The 22395-nt window shown below is 35.8% G+C and overlaps 1 protein-coding gene across 2 annotated transcripts; it reads left to right on the forward strand.

Annotated features, from left to right (window-relative positions):
• On the forward strand, positions 1 to 21993 carry LOC139970603 (uncharacterized). 2 transcript variants are annotated; one of them, XM_071976414.1, is made up of 3 exons: positions 1 to 267; positions 17041 to 17160; positions 18291 to 21993. In XM_071976414.1, the coding sequence occupies exons 1-3, from the start codon at positions 212 to 214 to the stop codon at positions 18553 to 18555; spliced, it is 441 nt and encodes a 146-aa protein (XP_071832515.1). In that variant the 5' UTR covers positions 1 to 211; the 3' UTR covers positions 18556 to 21993. The 2 variants fall into 2 exon arrangements, with proteins under 2 accessions (XP_071832515.1, XP_071832514.1); XM_071976413.1 differs by lacking the exon at positions 1 to 267 and adding an exon at positions 12849 to 13122.
• Positions 21994 to 22395: the final 402 nt, after the last annotated feature.

The following is a 22395-nucleotide window of genomic DNA, read 5'->3' on the forward strand; positions in this document are numbered from 1 at the left end:
TAAACCTCATCATATCATGGTTCCACTTTCACGCCGTAGTTTCTGGTATTTTGGTCAGGTGTATCGACTGATGATTTCAACACTCGATAACCACAATCGTCCAGAGTTTCTTGATGCTTGCAATAATAAACTTGGCCTCTTTTCCTCTCTCACAAATTCATAAACAAAACTCTTCTTCTTCTTTGTCAACTTCCCTGTAAAGACACGAGCAATGTCTGAGACGAGCACCGAAGAAGAACCGCCGTTGGTGGGTAGAGCTATTGTTCAGTAAGTAATTCATTCACTGTGTTAGTAAATAATTTAATTGTCTCTCTTTTATTTTATTTTTCTTTTGTCTGTTTTACTTTAACTGAGCGGAAACCTGAAAGATATTGTTGTATTGAATACTTCGAGTTTGGATTTCGAAATATTTAATTCTTTAATGGAAATATGCATAATGCCATCCGTATTATATTAACCTTGTCAATTATGCTCAAAGTTATGTCTGTTTCATTTCAACGGAGAAGAAAACAAAAGATGATTTTGGTTAGTTAGCGAAAAAAATTAGATTTCTCAATATATAACTTAAACATATGTCATTTGAAGTTTCTTTCATCGTAACTGCCTAACACAAGGTTACAGCGATCCATTTTTGTTTTATTTTCAATGTAGCAGGAAAATTTTAACTCAGTAACTTAAAGAACAACTCATTTTAGATTTCAACTTTGTTCTAGTCTATAAATGCACTATAAATAAATTGAGTATCCTTTTATCTTAACTACATGAAAAAAAAAGATGCATGAATGAATGAATGAACAGATGATTGAAAGTTTTTTTTCTTCATATGGGCAGAAAATCTTGGTAATTTAATTATTAAATAAACAACAGTTACTTTGTAGCTCAATTTAAAGAATGAATATGCAAAAAAAAAACTTTCAAGTTTTACCTAATATAATGATCATGTCTCCACAGAAATATTTCAGTAAAAAATTGTTTCAGCTTTTTACGCCCGGAGCTTACACCTTGGACTGTTAGCGTCAGTGGTGTGATAAAAAAAATGGGGAGTGGGGGAGGAGGGACGGTGGAGGCATGTGAAACACACCCCAAAATGTTCCGTGCCCTTCCTCTCCAGTACCTCCCCCAACCCCGGTCCCCTCCCCGCCAATTGAATTTGCTATGTCCAAAAAAAAATCAGGCAGGGAGAAACACAATTCTTTTATTTCTATGGAATATAATTATCATGATTATTGCAATATGTAATTATCATACGTATGTCTCAAAAAGTCTGCTGGTTTGAAAGGTGATATAAGATCTGGAAACGAAGAAAACCGCAAAACTATAAAGTTTTTTTAAAGTAATTTTCATCACCTAGAGTAATTAGTGACCAATCTAGCAGAATGTTATGGGGAAAGCATACAGATTTGATACTGATTTCGTCTCATTTCATATCAGTTTTTATAAACTTTGTATCAAACATCAGACAGTTACTTTTAAAATATTAACAATATACGAAAAGTTTACAACTCATAATGGACTAAAACGTCTGAATTATTACTGGAATATACGGTAGGTCGGAACATTAATATCGTACAATTTATTCTTTAAACTTAAATTAGTTGATGTATAGTCATAAATTCATAACAGAAATTGAGATATAAGGGTCCTTGAAAAAAATGCGTATTCTGTTTTATTTATATTGGAAACATATGAGCATGGCAGGGTATAAGGGGTGTGGAATTAAGTTAGTTTTTACGTGTTGGATCTCAAATTTAATCTATTAATTAATTAATTGAATAATTAAAGATTGTCAACGATTGACGAAACGGTTTTATATTGAAAGAGGATGGACAGAGAATGGAATAGTGAAAACTGTGATGCCGGAAAAGTATTGCATCATTCTCGATGTTCAGGCCTATTTTTTATTTGGTGTTAATATCCATGAACTTACATGTTACATAGATTTCATTTATAACTTAAGACAACTGATGTACATGGAATTGCTTGACCATGTATTAGCGAGAGCCTATATACCATTGGGAGCTCTCAATTTTCATGTATTCATATGAAACACTATTCCGGTAGACGTTCAACGTGTTCAGAATGATATAAACTGAACCAATTTATTTCATTAATTAAGATCAATCAAATTTCCTACCGGAAGCACGATCTTGTATTAGTACTCAAATATTTAAAAACTCGTTAAATTATACCATAGGCATATAGGTATCGTTCGGGAAGCTTTATAGCTGGAATATATCGTGTATATGCACATTTGATTTAGCGTTTTAAGTCTTTGGGAGTTAGGGAATGCCTTTCGGGACGGAGAGTGGGTGACAAAGTATGAATGTACCAATGAGAGAGACAGAGATAGAGAAAGAGAGGAAGGGGAAGGGGTGAGGGGGGTAGGGGGTAGGAGGATGACTATAACCCACCCCACCCTTTCAGTAATCGTTAGTGTTTAATAGTTTGCTTTCAAGCCCTTTTTCAACTAGTTAGTGCACAGCTATATGGTAATGTGCCCAGTCTATACTTTGATGTATAACGTACCATTAGGGAATAATATAGCACCAACGATCTAATGATTTCTAAAGAAATCGATTCATCTGAAAATATCATCTAATTTTCTAAAAATATTGAGCGATCAATTCATACGATAATCCCCACCTCCCTACATCTCCCGTCCCGCCACTCTTTCTCTCATCAAACGTTGGACTATATATAAATTTGTACCATTCTAAATTCTTACCGAGCTAAATGTCATATTTGTTCACCATTGAGTGCTTCTGAATGTAACCATGTGATCTATTGAGTTACACTAATTTTGATTGCTTTCATATATCAGCGATACCACTAAACCTAACACAGAAGATGTGGTGTATAATTTAATGCAATGTATTGTAACATATGTATTACAAATTTAATTTGGAAAATCGTTTAGCGGTTTGTAAACCGCAATGGTTTCTGCCTGCTATCTTGGGTGACCACTAAACTTCAGTATGTTATATTCTTTGTCGTTATCGTATCCCATATTTGTTTTACGAGTGCAACGACGAGTCCGATTCCCTAGGCGTTAGTAGAGATGAGTATAGGCTACCAGTACTAGGCTCAAAGCGCGAGTACACTGGTATATAACAGTACAAGTTAACATTGCGATAGTTTCTATATACTACATTTTCAAAATATCCCGAGTATTCGAGTACAAAATTTATAATGAAAGTGAGTACAAGTGCGGGTACCGTTACGCTAGAATACGAGTTCGCAGACTCAATAATATGCACTAAGTTTTATCATTCCATTAACAATGAAATTTTGTTCCGTCAGATTGTTATAAATTTCACGCAAACTGCAACATTATTTTAAGAAGGTCGCCAGGATTCAAGGTAGTTTAGTAAATTACGTATACTCCCTGAAACAAAAGAACTATTCCCTCTTGAATTGTAAAACATCCGACTCTTATCCGATATCCGATATATATATATATATATATATATATATATATATATATATATATATATATATATATATATATATATATATATATATATATATTATGTATCCCTCAGTCTGTTAATTCCACGGTCCGTAATGTAAAACAATTGCATATAAAGTTTACCATGTCATTTATAGACGCGACATTTACAATCTTCTTGATAAATTACTTTTAAATGTCAAATGAATATTTTGTTATCTCTTGTATCGGATACATTACCTGTCTTGATGTTCGTGCTAAAGTAAATTGAGTTGATGGATGTATGTAGGCTATATGGCGGCAACACACATATAAACGACACGTAGGCTATATAAATAACCATAGTCGACTGTTGGTATAGTATAGGACACATATTAAACTTTTATAATTGGCTATAAAATATTCTTGATTTCACTTGTTCATTTTCTCACCCTGTCATGATGAAAGAAATGTATACTTTTTTAATATTACTTTTATTATTATGGGTTGAGTTTTTAACAGACTGAGGTCATCAAAAATACCGTAACATACCTGAGGATATGTGTGGGGGGGGGGGCGGGCGGGGGCGTATTCAGCGCCCTCTGTTGGTCTGTTTCAAGGGAAGCTGTTTATATATATCTCGACAAATACGGCTTACTTAATCTCTTGCGCAATCCTTTGAATATCAAGCATTGTTGAATTTACGTCCTAACCGTATGACGGCACTGCCATAATGTGAAACATTCTAAAAATGTTCAAAATTATATATGATCTGTTATTGTTGGAAAAATACACAGTCTTCTATTATAAGTCGGGGTTTAGAGTTAGTCTGGACAAATCGTCGGTTAGTCTATAGACGCCATGACAAGAATACAACACGACTATTGATTGTAACTGATTAACCGTGGTCATTATTCTTATCATTCAGCCTATACTCAGATACCAACAATCAACTATACCGAAAGAAGCAACAACTGTGATGCAAGTCGATCATTTATAGTATCTTTCGCAATCTTCTTAAACTTGTTCAAGTCGTCGCTTCATGTCAATGTGAAATATAGTGATTCGAGTCACACGATTCGTTGCAATACTGTCATATGTAATGTATAGTGTACCTATATAGCCGTGATACGTCTGGTGTTTAGGGAATATCCGGTACTCAAATCGGTCGCTCCGGTAAAATTGTTCTGTAACTTTAATTACCGGCGGTATACAAAACTGTATGATTGATTGATATGTATGTGCATGTTCTGAGCAGCTATATAGTAATTAAACGCGCCGTTGTTAAGAGTGTTTGTCAGTTCAATGTCACTACATCCGGTGGGACATTCTATCAGTCTTATCACATTCAGCATACGGCTATTTTTGGACAGCATGGGCGTAATTACCCGCCGCTTAAATAATGTATGTTTATAGATCACATTGATATAGTAACGTCAATATAACCAACTGAAGTTTATTACATATTAAATTCGTTGTTTTCCGACTGCGTAGGTAATTATACGCTGTTCAGTAGCCTATATACACGGTGCATATTAAATGGACTATGAAGTGAAGCAGAAAGAATCATGGCTATTTGATGTAAAAAAAAAGAAATCAGTGAAGACTGCCTACCTCACTTTACATCACCATGACAACTTGATAAAACAAAGATTATCACAAATGTTATGGGTGCCATGCAAATTGAGTACCATGCAAATTGATATTTCAAATCTGTCAGAGAGAGAGCCCGGGCGTTGGTGGTCAAGTCTGGTTAAGGCAATGGGCTTGATATCTAGACGATTGTAGGTTCGAGTCTGTCCAGACCGTTACGTTGTGACACTGGGCAAGGCACTTTATCTCCAACGACTTTCTTCACCCAGGTGTATAAATTGGGACCCGGGAGGTAACTTGTGAATATATTTGCGTGCGCCGTGTGGCTGCACCCTATGGAAATTCCCTCGAGGGACACGAAGATGTGGCGCACTGCATTGCACCACGGTGGGCGACCTTTGAATTGCGCACACTTTAGTTTGTAGTCGTGACAAGTTACCAACGACCAAGGGCTAAGTGTTATCAAGTCGTGACAGAAGGCATTGGCCTTGAAGCAGACTGTAAACCTTCAAGCTGCAAGCTTGAAAAGAAATGTTACAATCATATACAGGGCCTCATCGTGTGAGGTGGCGGTATATAATGTGATTAATATGATTAATAAGCGACAACTGTGAATTTAATTTATCCCTCTGCTCTGATAGCCTGATTTGCAAAAGTTCATACCCTGCCTCCTAAGCATGTAACAGCCCTGAAGTACGATTATTTTCTTGGCATCAGGAGAGTACATAAGTTTGTACTCATGTTTCTATGTGTTAGTATTCAAACGTCCAAGTACGAGTACGTGTAATTATGCAAGAATACGAGTAAGTACTCACTGTATAAGTAGGCTTCCCACTCTCGTCGGTGATGGAAGTTTGAATACTTTTTCTATGGCTTATATCTGGGCGTTTCTTTCAATATATATATATATATATATATATATATATATATATATATATATATATATATATATATATATATATATATATATATATATATATATATATATATATATATATATATATATATATATATATATATATATATATATAAACAATACGCATGACGTTCGCTCACGAAACTTTTAACCGGGATATTATACAAATAATGAATGGTTATGTGTGCAATAGTGCAAATATTTCATGAGTTGAAAGATGTAATTCGTTTCACACATAACCATTCATTTTTTGTTTTATACAACACCTTCAAATTTGGATATAATTGCATGTAAAATGCACTCATGCAACAGATTGTTTTGAACAGACAGGTTTCTCTGCTCTCTTACCATTGAAAAAAGTGCTATCAAAAAAGTATAACGAATGGTTCTATCATCATAGCGTGCAATAGAGCGGATTTTGCATGCAATCGACGAGCAATTGACCAATCAAATGGCCGGAATATAATTAGGTGTTGTATAATATGTAATATCTATTCATTTTCGAAGGCTTTCGAAGGCACCTCACATGACGTACCGTAAGTCCTTAATACTCACACGGTTATAGGACGGGCATGAGGTAGGATCAAATTGTTTGGTTTTCTTGCCCAGGCGCTATCTTGGGTGACAGTTCTTAAAAAGACTCACAAGTAGTTTATGATGAGCGCCATCCCAATATTGTCACACGCTTTCCCTTCGTAGGGTAATGCTCACCTACCTGTGGTCTATCTTGGTTAGACCTAAATTCATGCAACTGTCCAGGGGTGAGTTCGGGTAGATAAAACAGGTTAGAGTGTTCTCGCAACTGTTCTTTGTTTGCTAGATTGACTTATTCATGACTGCAGAACACGTACAGAGTCTCAGTTATGGGGGTGCATATGTATATTATTTCCCCTGTCATAGACCTACCTATATCGTACTATAGCTAAATCCGTAAATAATTTCTAATTAAAAGTGTCAAAGAAAAGTACTTGATTCTCAAGCTGCATCTTGCGATGGGTTATAACTTTGCATCAGTCTGACCATATAATATTCATACGTACAATGACGTAACGTCAGGGCCTAGTCGAGATGGGGAGAAGTACCGGGCCCGGGCCCTGATTGGCCTATAGTCTAGAAAGAAAAGACATCGGGTTCACACAACACATTGCGTTGATAAACAATATCATCAAAGAAAATGTGGGAACCGAATCTCAGCTAGTGAGGTCGCACCATTGCTCACTTCGATAGCCTTGAAGGCCCATCTAATCCTTTGCCCACGGGCCCCGAGTTAATCATAACGATGCTGCGGACATAATAGAGAGTCCCTCAATCAAATATAAGAGATCCATGGTTATCACCATTCGGATGCTCCTAATTTATGATTCAACTAATTTTTGTCAAACAAATTTATTGCCACGTTAAAAACCTTTGACAATCATTTAAGCATTATGACATTGAAGGTTCCTTGCATGAACTGTTGAAACAATTCCAAACACTTTAAATGAAAACGATGGTTCAAAGAAAATGTCAACTGCATATTTTCAACAATCAAATTAACCCAAACACAATCTACTTCAATCCAACATTTCTTGTTTAAGAACGTAATGCAGAGTTTCCCTTGACTGTATCATTGAATTTAATTCGTACACACTCAAGTCAATCGATAGAAATAACTGAATTGTATATTTTGATTTCACTTCATTACACAATTCTTTGTCTTTCTATATAGCCTGCCACATGTATTCAAACAATTTAACCTGGATTTCCTGGCAGGCCTTCTTTCATCCATGGTCTGTAATTACATGCACAGTTTGTTGTTAATGTTAATCTAATGAGTTTCTGAATGCATGGAATTCCTTTGAGATAGGATTGGTGAATAAAATTGCCACAGCTGGTTTAAAACAAACCTGAGAATGACCCTGCCTTACTTCATCTGACAGGAGTATATATTTGATCATAATTTCTGGATTTATTAAAGCAGCCAGTTGCTATATATATATATATATATATATATATATATATATATATATATATATATATATATATATATATATATATATATATTTATATATATATATATATATATTTTTATATATATATATATATTTATATATATATATATATAGTTTTTTCACTGTTTTCACTGAAGTTTTTTTCATTTTTCACTGTTCTTGATTTTCCAACTCATTACGATTTTCATTTATATGTATATATATATATATATATATATATATATATATATATATATATATATATATATATATATATATATATATATATTATAGTGTATGTATATTTATATATATAGGCAATTATCTTAACATCCCATTGCGGTCATTGTAAGGGAATGGTCCGGTAATATAATGGTCACAATTTATTACTCAAGTTTTAATAGGTATACATCGTTCAGTAGGATGGTACATACAGTCACGTCCAACACATGACTTCATATTCTATTTTAATGGCGCCATAGACGAATGCATACATCCCAAAATCATGTTGTTATAAGCGAACCTGTCACATCGTGGCCTCATAAGACCGATTCGATTATATTCCGTCATGTGTTATCCATACAATGATTGTTTATGTTGAATCGGAAGCTATAGATTAGATGTAATAGACATGAGCTCTGCCTACGTGCACGTCTTAAGTTGTATCTCATGGCCTCACTATACTTATTTACATTGAAAAGAACCGGTAAGGTATCTCCCTCTTTCTCTGAATCAGCTCACAAGTATTCACACACGTCTACTGTAGATGAAGGTTAACTATGGACTGAAGGTCTGTTGCCATGCCCATTTATATATATCTCTGTGTTGGGAGGCTAATCCCTATTGGATGTTGATACACATTCCATTGCGCTTGTGTTATGCCAGGTTGATTAGGTTCAATTCTGTTGACAATAACCCGTCCTAGCAGTGTCACATTTGACAGTGTAGCTCAAGGCTAGAACTAATTAGAATGTTACAAGAATATGGTTAACGTGATTCAAGTAACGCAAATACATTGTCAACTTTCTCGGAAGGGAAATCACAAGGGGATGGGGGAGGGAAGAAAAGAAGGAAGGAAGGGGGGGGGGGAGTGAAGGAGAGCTATGGAAGGAAGGAAGGAGGGAAGGGGGGGGGGGGTTGTTTGTGTATATTTCGAACGAAAATTACAACTTAAGTTTGATGCCAGTAAATTCGATTACCAGACAAACTTATAATTTTGTTAAAGGCTTACCTGGTGTAGTGCATCCTAGTTTACAGTCGCTGAGATGAGATGTGTATATGGTACATATTATTTCATTTTATTTTATTTTAAAAAGCAATGCTAAGAAGGCCCAGGGTCTTTCCTTTATCACATATCTTTTCCCCCCGCTGAATACGTCTGTCAGAGTTGAATCTCAAGCCGGAAAGAAGTTTATTGTTATTTTTTATAATCTTGCAGTTATTGAGCTTCAGTGCTGACAGAATTTTCATACATTCTTTACGTTTTTCAGAACTACCCTGAAACAGTAATAACAATAATCCATAGTGCCCATTGCAATTTACATCCCATAATGTTCTCTTTCCCAGTGGGGTGTAATTGGAAATGTCTTACATGATTGTTTCATAGCATGATCTTCAGTACCCTTCATAACCCCCCCCCTTCCCCTTACATAATAATTGTGTCTGGTATTGCAGTAGAAATAACTAATACACCAACACCACATTGTATACGGTAGGCAATACGCAGAACCTACATAAATTCGCACATAACAATGCACACGGCATATATCGCTGTACACTATAGTGTATATCGATTACATTAAAGTATATCTCAAATATAGGCCTACTTTAAAACTATCTTTATTATAGTATGGCGGAGTGTATAGCCTAGTGGTTAACGCCGGCGTCTCCCAGTCATGAGATCCCCGGTTCGATTCCCCGCCGACAGCAATGTGTGTCGTCTGGCAAGGGTGTTGTTCAATAACAACTTCCCGACATGGACGTTAAATGGATGTGTGCCGAGAGATTGGCTTCGGTCAGCTTGCGAGTCTACAAGCCTCCATGGCTTCTTTCGCGAGTTCCTGCTTGCGGGAAGATCACATATACATACATACATACATAGTATGGGGGTGGGTAGCTTTAGATCACACAATGTAGCACAAGTTTGCAACTAATCATTCTACCAAACTTTCTGAAAGGGGAGGGCCTATGCCTCCCATTTAACGATATAACATCTTCTCCCCCTCTCCGCCCCTCCCTCAGTGCGTATATTGTGGTTGCGCCCATTTATATAAGGTTCATCCTATGACAGTTGTATCATGACCACGTATAGACTGTACTGAGGCCTATAACCCGTTGTGGATGAGCCATAATTATAGTTGTTTAAGGCCTATATACGGTAACTGTTCAGGGATATTGCACGCATATTTATAACATCGAATTGATTTCCCTGTAGTGAATAATTGTCTCCATTATAGTAATCTAATACTGTGTCTTCACTTAACTATTGCAACACACGCCATAATATAGCACATATAGCGCTATATATATACCTGGGCCCTGAAGGCATTACGAGGGAACCTTATAGTGTGTAGGTTTAAACTGTATCGTGTATATTAAACTGTACCTTATACTGCTTCATATATACATTATATTGTATATAATGTAATGTATACAATTTGTAGAATGTATTGTATTTGTATATTATTAATGTAATGTTTAAAGATTACATTGATTGGATTTCTCTCTAGTGAATATTTTTCTTATTAATAGTCTATAGAGTTTATCCCAAGGACTGTCTGATGGAATTCAAATATATTTAGGGATGACGATCGTTATAGGATTCGCATGTTTTTACCTAGTAACATACTGATAAACCCCCTTCTTGAAATTCATCTACCCCAGATGAAATGATACATTAGCTCAGCTTATGACATCCCTTCTTCGATATATAAAACTACAGTAATGGAACCATGTGTTTGTTTAATGACTTTGACTAATGTACCCACAATCAAGTACATCTTACCAATCTTCTGTGGATGAAATTCATCTCACGTGATGTGCTTGCACATATTTCCTGTCCTTCTCTATAGGATGCTCAAATGCAACCACGGTGTTTATTTATAGTAACTTAGCTAATGTGCCCGCACCTTTCGATAGGCCTACATCACCATCTCTGGATGATGATAGCTCTGCAGTTGTCTAAACAATCACTGTCCTTGAATTAGGTTAGTATGGAACACCCACGTGTCATAGACAACTGGTGGATGTAACGTGCAATATGCACACGCATCTCTGGCATAGCTGCTGTATGATATAATCATCATACGATGAACATATATAGAATGGACTGAATAACATATTTTAAGCTTTGACATTACCATTGCTATGCATTCCAGAACATTTTACTTGAAGAGAGTCCATTTAAACCTCTCTCCGAAATTTTGTCTTAAATTTCGTTTATGTGCCTCTGCCAAATGATTATTCAACCACAGATATTTGTAACCGTGGCAACAGTATATCGCCCTCATATAGTTTATCCCCCACCCCAACCCTTTCTCCATCTTGTATAGAGGGCGCAGGTCTTTGAAATCGTGCAATTTGCATTTTACATGAACATCGGAGGGTTGGCAGCTTTCAGATAGCGATCCTGCTACGTATGCTGAATAGCAGCCAAGTAATCAGCGAAGACATATTTAAAGTCCTTCTCCGAATCAATTAAAGAATTACATGTAAGTTTGCTCTTTGTGTGTGTGTCGATGTTGGATTATTCTGACCTTAATTTGACCGCTATGACAGGTCGTATGCATGAATGCAACACATCACACGGGTTAGCCTTTAGAGAGGGAAATACCTATAGCCGTGGGGAGATGGGATTCATTTCGATTCCTGGAGATGAATCGTGAATGGTTTTCATCCAGAAATAATATCTATGGCATTAAATGCAGAGTTGCCATATACACAGTTGCATGCCTGTGTACACCCCAGGGGACCAAATATGAGGTTTAAAGGTGGGTGCGTAAAGAGTCACGATCCATGACTTTAATAATTAAAAAAAAAGACAATGGGCTGGGTATAACAGTTATAACAATTGAGGCCTCTTCTGGAAAGCAGTGCATCTGCACTGAGCATGACTACTCTCATTAAAGATGACAATAATAAAAAAGAAAAGAAAAAAAAAAGAAAACAATAACTGCCCTTAATTTAAGTATGGTAATAATGTAATAATGCCATAATAATGCCATAATAATGCCGTTGTAACACCAATGATTTATCTTAAATCCTCATTATTACAGCAAAGATCCCTAACAAATAGCGAAGTAGTATGAGTCCAGTAGTATTGGCCACAATCAGTGGTGTAGAGCTAAGGGTCAGCCTGGGGTGCATGACGACCCCATTTAATCACATAATGTGACTGAAGTGGACGAAAACCTTGCTCCTTTGTCGATAGTGCATTAACTGGTTCTTTCGATTATCTATAATTAATTGTATCGTTGAGATCAGAAACGGTTTGTCTCCAACACGGTCCATCATGAGCCAGGACGAGGCACAGGGGGACCCTGCCTGACCCCCCGGTGCACACTACTGGACCCCTCCCCCGATGTGAGGCACCATTAAGTATACAAAAGCTTTGTTACAGGACACGGATATAGTGCCACCTTAAATTATCGGTGCCCCGCTCCTCAGGTTGTTGTTACCGCCCATCCTACTCAGAATTCCTGGCTAGGGGTCTGTCTCTTACCCCTCTCTTACCCCCATCTATCCTAGCTAGTCCATCTAACTCCCTTCAGTTGATCTCAATCATTACACCCTGCATGTATATTGTATCCTCTGTCATATGTTTTGATTTGAAGACTCCTATTAATCGTTTCGAAATGACGGTAGGCATTTAAGACAATCCTAGTCTATAGTGATACCAATATAACGTCGCTTCAATTCTCTGATCAGTCAAATACGGTAAAGGGATGCGTAGAGAGCATTTATACACAGACGGCTGTCCATGATAACTGCATAAACTGTATATGTATACACTTTATCACAGTATATAATCACAACACTATCATCATCATTATTATCATCATGATGTCTCGTGGTAGAAGAGTGTCAACTTTTACGTTGGATTTAAATTATTTAAGTTCACTTTGGCCATCTGAGAGTAAATTTCTTGTCCGTTCGGGGGACGGACCACCAATCAATTTAGAAAAGACATCTCGTAATGAAGATGATGAAGGAATTAGGTAAGTTTCGTTTTGGGACTAACTATGTTATCTTGATGGTTCATTGTGTATAGAGAATTTGACTGCATAATAGTTCAATATAAATATACCGTCTGAAATGAAGACTTTACTTATATACATGTGTTGGCGGGATGGATCTCAATGGTATTCTTTCGGTATGTGAGACTGCATGTGTTCAATCTGGTATGGTTGAATATATGATAATTGTATAGACAAAGCTACGTGTGTGGCATGCTAATAACCATGGTATAGGATTTGTTAACAGTTCTCAGTATACTAATAACTGTAATATCTTGATTAGGCTATATACAATAAAGATATTTAAATTTATTGTGTATGGAAACTTCCCTGTTAAAAAAAAAACTAAACGTTTCGTTTTAGTTATTATCATTATTAATATTTACAAGGAGCCCCAAGTAGGGTAATTGATTCCTCTGGAATTTTTTTGCAAGTATGCACAAAGGGAAAGGAACAGTAAATCTGCATGAGTGATTTAAGTGTGATTAAGAAAAATAACCTTTAAGTTGAATTATCTAAATGCAATATTAGTTATTATATATATTTCAAGTTACTTTATGACTGGTCATTATATTTGTGTTTTGACCTACGCCGTATGCTCGTTTATGCTGACAATGCCCAGTTACGTCTTTAGAAATTGGGGGTACCTATAGACACTGTGGAGGTAGTTGGAAGATCCCCCCTTCTCCCCGCCCTCCCAAACACCCACACAAGCACGTGCATTTGTATCACCATTGGATCGGTGCATGGGAGGATTTCTCGTAACAGTTTCACTGAGGTCAGTCATATATATCCTGATAGAGATATCTTTTAGAGAGTCTGAAAGGTTGAGTAGCTTCAAGAAATTCACCCAACATAGAACCATGCAAGCACTTTAAAGAATATTCCGGGGGCAATGTGTCATTTGTACGAAACAAAATAAATTATTGTTCTTTAAGTAAGTACCCCGTGTTTTTATCATGTCCCTAACTCAAAATATGGTAATTATTTGGTAATTGTATGGTTAAAATATTGGGTGAATGAATGCAACCGATGTTGACTGGCTCCCCCCACCCCCCGATTCTTCCGTGACGTGGAGCACTGTATAAAGGTGGTCTGTGAAGCCGCTATAACGGCAAAAGTTCTTCAAAAAACTTTACATATACTATAGTATTGTTGTTAGTTTATCCTTGAAAAACTAATAATTTCGGAGAGTCTGCTCGGTTGTGTTTTTTTTAATACCCAAACGCGCAGAAATATTTATATAGGTTTACGAAGCACTCAACGATTTAGCACTTAAATATTCTTTTAAATTTAAGCGGAAAGCTGACTGTTGCCTTTGAAGTTCTAGGAAAATGATGATAAATATAATTCAGGCGAGTAAGTGAGATCGGTTTTTCCCTTGAGCTAGAAGAAACTATATACATCTGTGGTAGAGGTCTTTGTATACTTTCTGTGCTCTTCTATCGGGAGGAGGCATATATATATATATATATATATATATATATATATATATATATATATATATAAATATATATATATATATAAATATATATATATATATATATATATATATATATATATATAAATATATATATATATATATATATATATATATATATATATATATATATATATATATTATAATAATAATAATAATAATAATAATAATAATCAGCAGCAGTTATGTTTACGACGCTTAAAAGCGAGGGCTTATGGATTACAACTTACACGTCGGGTGACATCCAATTCCATATTTAAACTCAAAGTTGGAATCTTTTCAAGTTTAGAAAAGTCATTTTCAGATGGGAAAACCGTACATTGCTCTTGGATGAAAAACCCACCTTATTATGACCCGGCCGGGCATCGATCCCGGAACCTCCCGATTGCTACGCCTCATTGCTACAAATGCCACCGCTTTTATCCACTCGGCCACAGCACTGGCTTTGGCGTATGACTAATGAACTATAGTGTCAAAAACCCCGAGTCCTGTATCCTGTACTACCAATAATGCATTTGATTTCAAATGGCATACATACCTGAGCTTACGATTTTCAATAATTAAATCGGCAAAGAAAAATATATGCCAAATGATGTATTGTAAATTATAGCAACATACTGGTCACGGTTTTAAGAAGTTGTGTCAAACTTCGTTAAAATATATTGACTGTGTATAATTAATTTTGAGTTAACCTAACTTATAATAATAAATATAAATTTGTTTATATATCTTCCTATACATCGCGGTCCGTAAAACTTGCATTGTTTACCTCATAGACGCGTTCTTCTTTCTGCAGGTAGTAAATGACATGTTGATGTATTTTTAGATATTACATCATTCAATATAACCTGTACTATATATATATAGATTCTATAAACATTAATGTAGACGTGACGGAATTACATACCTTAAACTTGTATTCAGTGAAACTCACATGGACAGAATAATGTTATACTGTGACTGCGAGACGCATGTCTGGGTAAAACAACAAAAGAACAGAATTCTGATGGTATATCTGCATCTGGTTTTTCTGCCTCCTCAATCGCAGTATACTTTATCTTTTAGATACGTTATTTCGACAATTATCTGCGTTAATTCGGTCAGAACTCTAAATGCAAATGTCTGGATCGAGACAGTGTTGTAATCAAGGAGAAGTTTCCCGCTATTTGACATCGCGCTTACGTTGAAATTTGCAGTATGATTAAGGATTCCGGAGAAGAAAACTTTACTACATATAAATCAATTTGATGTCCTCTTGTTAAATATTGGCAGTGTCTTTCGTCCGGCTTGTCTATGGAATTTTTGACGGTCGATTAGGTGGTCACACAACTCGACATTCGCAGGATGTCAACTTCTTTTGCACCCAAATATTTCAGAAAATCAAATAATGGCATGGGGATTGGGGATGCAGGAACCCTTTCCACCAATACCCTACGATTCAGCCATGACGTCATAAATGCCGCTAATACTCAAACTTTAAATAGGTCCTTTCTTCTATCACCATGAAAGCACGTTGCGTTGTGAGACATTCAGTGATCTTGGTATTCTACAACACGCTTCAATGCTTGGGATAATTTCAAGGATCAGTATACTCCAAGAAAGTTTTTTTTTTTTTGTGGTAGATATACTGGCGACCTCAACTACCATAAGTATCGGATATGGAATGAGAAAATATAGAGCAAACTATTTGTTATTTGTTTTTATTATTATTGTTTTTTTTATGCGTAAAACCAACTTTTAGTTGCCATATAACAAACTGAATATTTCACGAGAATTATTGCTCACCCGACCCCCCACCCCCCTCGAGTCTTCCAGCTCCTGAAAGTCATTATTATCGTTCTCGTCATAAAAAAGATTATTTGCGTTCCCAGCTATCCCTGAAAATAAGGTCGTCCAAATTGATATCCGAATGAGGCGACAATTTGGCCTACTCAGGTTAATGTATGGAAAAGTGGCAAGTCTGAATATGAATGGCGCCATCTACTTCTTCTGGTCTTCCAATGAAATAGAAATAGTGATGCTGATTGTCCAAAATCGTGTATGTATATATATATATATATATATATATATATACGGATCTGCACCGGTCGTAATATTTTCTTTCGCCTGTATTGGTTCAAGAGTGTAAATTATATGTAAACAGTATTCATTGTTGATGGAAGTTATGCCGTCGTATTATTGAATACGAATTAATTGTTTCATATTAAATTTTCGATCTTTATTCGTTGCTATCTCTGTGTTAACTCTCAGCTCGCAAGCTACCGCTGGGGCCGGGCCAATATGCTCCTAACTAACTATCTAACCCTGTTCATCAACGCACGCCCCCGTCACCGCCACTGCAGTGGCAACCATTGTGATTTTTTGTCTTAAATTTTCCGTACACTGACAATGCTCTTTTTTTATTTTATGTTTATTTTCAGTGGCTATGATCCCTGCGAGACAGTGAGACTCAGTGCCGATAGAGGATATCTTCTCTGGGTCAAACCAAGAGGAACAGTACAAGTTAAATTTAAATATGGAAGAACTGGAGACGATTTCAAGTAAGCTACTCCTAACCACTCTCTGAAAGAAAACAAAAAACACACTATTCTTTACATCTCATGATAGAAAGAATCAATGAACACACGAAGGTTTCTATTAACAATTTTCCGTGTTTTGTTATATCTCATTTGTAAACATGAAATTTAATGATCCATTAAGTCCTAAACTTTGTGAGCGAATAAGTATATACCACATAGTTGATTGTCTGTTGACAAGCCAATTGTCGGTTACACCTCATACTGAATAGAACGTTAGGTATATACGTTACCCATTTATACTCCCAATAAATGGTACGTGGAGACTTCCGTACATTGAGTACTGCGAAGATTAACACTGTTCAGTTTCCATGGCAGGACTTCCTATACCACATGTCTCAAAATGAGTAACTCTCACTTTTCAACGATTTAAATTAACCCAATCGTATTTGTCAACTTTTACAAATACTTTTTACACAAACCTCGTATGTAACTTTCAATTCATGGGAGGAAGAGCGCCGGGGGGGGGGGGGGGGGAACATTCACAGAAGGAGAATCTTTACCCATGCATCATACCAGAAAAGGAACAGAATCATCCGTTTTTCCACAATGCTCACAAATTGAAGTTTGAAAAGCAAATTTACAATTGGTCGAGAGGAATTTGTTGCGTGACCCTCTCCCCCCTTCCCCTCCCGCCGTCTCCCCTTAGCCCTACATGGTTCGTTCTAAGACAAAAAGCTACGAATGAGGTCAGAAAAGATAACAATCTTAGATATAGTAAGCTGTATGAGACCTTTCATTGCATCCATGATTACATCAACAGTTGAGCGTTTGTCGTTTCACTTTTTCATTTTTCATTTTGTTTTCGTTTTCTGGAAAGCTTAAAGAAAAGTTGGGTTAGATTGGAATTTGGGTTATTTAGCCATCGACTTTCTGCATAAACCATGTGGTTTGCTGGTGATGCTAGTTAGAAGCTCTGGTACCTTGCATACAGTGTCACCAGGAATCACATGGATCTAGGGAATATACGAATCTAGTGAACCCCTCTTGCTTTCTAACTGGATGGATGAGGGTGGTACATTGTCCAATTTACAAATAGTATAATAAATAAATATCGTTTTTGTTTTTTGTTACTGTTTGAAATTTCTCCTCAGATGTTTCGTCAATCCGGAGCATAAAGGAGTCAAAGTTTACGAGATGAAAACCGTCGGGAAGGAATTGATCATTGATGGTGCAGTACCTTACGAGGAGAGTACTAACCCTCACTATATGAAGAAGAGTGCAGTGAGACCCAGAGAAAATAACTTCCAATTCCAATCAAGAAATGGAGAATTAAACTTACAGCTTGAAGCAATCAAAGACACCCAAGATGGCAATACGCTCCCTGCATTCAAACTGAACTATGTTTTAACTTTATAGGCTAAACATTTCCATTGTGAGGCTGAGGAAGGCGGCTTTCATTTCCTTTAACTCTCTCTCTTTTTTAATTTTTGTTATCTTTGTTGGTTTCATATACTTTGAACGACGCGCGCGCATTGATTAATTGCTTTCGACTGAGTTGACAGACAAAACTAATTATTAAGAAAGAAGTTGAGGTCAGTAATACACGAGACACAAACCCAACAATCGTTATTTGTAGAGATTACTATCTTGCACAACGTCCCCATATACAGTCAAGAAAATTGATGTTTATTCCATTTGGGAGATATCACAGAGTTAATGTGTTGTCACACACAATGCTAAAGACTTGGTCAAGTCTAAACATGACATCATAGAGCCACATAATGTGCTTCTAATTGTTTATGTTTGTTAGAACAATGATTATGTCTGTAATCGAGATGGGTTTTGCAAATGCTAAATCAAATCTATTGAACCTTTAACGTGACATATTGATGTCATGGTTTGAATATCAAAACTATTTACGTTCTACCTTGAAACATAGAAAGGAAAACAAACAGCGGGGTGAAATGTTTCCGTTCCTCATTGAGACATCATAGATTTTAGAAAATGACATCTTCAAAGAAGGATATCTCCCTATGGAACAATATGTTAGTTACATGTTTGGGGGAGAATTGTTTTCCATAGATCTCTGTCATATAAGCCAAAGATAATGGTTGGCTTTGTGTCCTATTTAAAGTTGGTTTTGAAAAGCGGTCAAATCTACACCAGGTGAGAAAAGGAATCTTAAATATTGATGTTGGATGAAGAGGGGTAAGGTAACAGTTATGACCAACCGATATCCCCGGTAATAACTTATGTCTACCACGCAATATCGAAGCAAATAAATCATTAAGTCGTTTCACAACGTTCTTTAAAACTCTTTTTTCGAAACTCGTGATTGTGTAGCAGAACTGGTATAACTTTAGGCTCTCCCACTGTTATCGCCCCTGGTAGATTAACCCTATTTACGCACAACTCTAAATAAGGACTAAAAACTATAGGCCTTGTGAAAATATAAAATACATGCAGAGAAAAGGAAATTATTTTAGAGAGTTTGTAAATATTAGAAATTTAATAATTAAAAGTGTTTAGTGCACGCAATGTAAAGCCAGCCAGTCAGCGCGTCGCTATCACTCACGTGATGCCTTTGTCAAAAATTTGTTGAAAGTAGCGTCTTGTCGGCATAGACACCAACATCAAATTTCCCAAAGGTTTAAAAAAAATGTAGATATGATTTTTTTTATACATATAAGAGTTTCTATTTCGATTTGTGATATTTTCAGCACAAATTGGAAACGTTTGATGACAAATTCAATATTTCTATATTTATTAATTTTTGACAATATATTCGCATGTTAATTTTTAAGGATATTGCTGACGTCAGTTTATGTATTCGTACCTCATATTATGTGCCATCGTTGTTACTCTAATAACCCTTAACCCCCCCCCCCCCCAAATAGCCAATGGAAACGGATATGAAATGAAATTCCTAAAATAATATTCATGAAAATGGGCGATGCAATTGAAAGATGGTTTTAGAGATCACAAAACAATTATACTGCACCTTTCGAGCGGATTAAATCACCAGTTGGACTAAACTAGTTACGCCAGTCGGTTTGTCTGGTGAGTCTTCTATATCAACGGACTAGTTTCTAGAAAAGTAATATGTTATTGAAACGTAGCATGCACTGATGGTGTTGTTGGTTCTAGTGGATTTGTTACATTATATACAAATGATCATTTTTACTAAAATTCATTTAGCCTTATTTCTTTCTTTATATCTCTATCATCAATTGGAAAATTATCCTTTTGGATACAGACATTTAAGAGAGAAAAATGATGTAAACGCTTTTTCTGAATGTTGATGATTTTATTATATCTAATGTTCTTTTCTATTTTTAATTTTGCAATATATTTGAGTTATTATATACGTCTTGTAAACTATGTGTAAAATTTTACAAAAGTGTTTTAAAGCAGAGAAATAACGTTTTTGACGATAAATGGAACAAAAGCAACAACATGAAAGTCAATCAAAATATTAGTTACATGTAAACAAAAATGTTCATCAGAATGACATTATTTTAGAAAGATTGTTATCGTTCAATAGTTGTAATACGCAACTGTCATATTTCAGAAAAAAACTTTACTTATTGATCTTAATATTTTATTGAAGTTAATGTTATTCAAGTTGATCCATATAATTATTAAATTGAAATATGAAATATAAACATATTGTAAAGATTACACCAGTGTTGCTGGTTCAAGCACCTTCCCCCTCCCCACACCATATCCACAAATGACCTAAAACTTGTACCGATTAGAAGACAGTGTACCTGCAACGCACAATTAGGAACGCCTATATCATATACCGTCCGATCAAATAATAAACCCCATCCATTTTAATGTAAGTTATACAGGCCCGCAGCCAGCTCCTTGATGCGAGAAGAAAAAGTCATAGTTGTTGTCCTCTTTTTTTTAAGAGTCAAAGAATCTAAGTTTAGTGAACGCTATACAATGATGACTTTTGTTTCTTTAATGGGGCTCAGAAACAAAATAGTGCTATCATTTTAACTATATTTGTATTTTTTCGACTTTGCGTCCGTAAGCAATTTCTTGGTTCGTCCTTGCTCATTCTGTGTGTGTGTGTGTGTGTGTGTGTTGGGGTAGAAGGTGGGGGGGGGGGGGGGGATTCGCTCCCAATGGCTAACTAAAAAGGTCGCTGGATTTGGCACTAACTATATAGAACCAATTTTGTTTCATGATAAGAAAACAAAATATTATACTTTGATCGTACCGACCACCAAAGTCCATTTGCGATTGACACTGCAGATATGTATTTATTAATACATTTCTTTTCCTGTTTGTATTTTAGTTGATCTTGTTGTTATATAGATGAAATGAAAGTTACTTGTATTAAATTTATTTAAACACTTCGTGGAGGAGCAGTCATAGCGTCGAAATATAGGCCTATTGTGTTATATTTTTGTAAAAATTTTGAGTATGTTAAAAAAAGTTGTTCTTATTTAAATCTTGTGTTGTTAGTTTCCTAATCTGTTAGGTTTAAGAATAAAAGGTAAATTGTTTCGTCCCATATGCATGTTTTCAGAAAACTGTAAAGAAAACAAAGACGTATGTTTACATAATAATTAGGAGCAAAAATATTTAAATTTAAGTCCATATGTTATGATAAATATCCAAGTACTGCCTCAGGAGGCTGCCTTCTCTGTTAATCTATATGTATAATATATAATGTAATAAGAACTCATAAACATTAATTTTAACATTTGCTTCGTCACTAAAGAGTAGACGCTCCCAGGCACACAGGCGTAGGATATTTAAACAAAAATGAGTCTCATAATATATAGTCATTGTTTTGGTTTTATTTTATTTTATTTTAATAAATGTTTTATTAATGTGTACCTTTGCCTACAAATCATCTCTCGCCATTTTTTTGCAACTTTGTGGTAATAGTTTTTATTTCCTTTACGTTGACGCGAGAAAGCATAAACAGAAACTTTGAAACTGTTTGTGTGAACACCATGAGCTGGTGGGATAAGGAAGGAAGGAGGATATTTGTATGCTGAAACGACAACCCCTCCATCCCTTATCGTTCGGGTGACTCCTATAACTACCACCCTCCCCCCCCCCCTCATTCAAACGAGACAGATATCGCTAAGATGGAGGATTAACCCCATTCTCTCGCAACTTTACATTTGTCAGTCAATTGCAAGGCTTCCTCAATTAAAACATTTTTCAGAGTTGTTACAGAAATATTGTTGAAGTACGTTTACTGACGTTGTTTTGATTTATTATAGAAAT

Source organism: Apostichopus japonicus, chromosome 8 (genome assembly GCF_037975245.1).
Source record: "Apostichopus japonicus isolate 1M-3 chromosome 8, ASM3797524v1, whole genome shotgun sequence".
NCBI lineage: Eukaryota > Metazoa > Echinodermata > Holothuroidea > Aspidochirotida > Stichopodidae > Apostichopus > Apostichopus japonicus.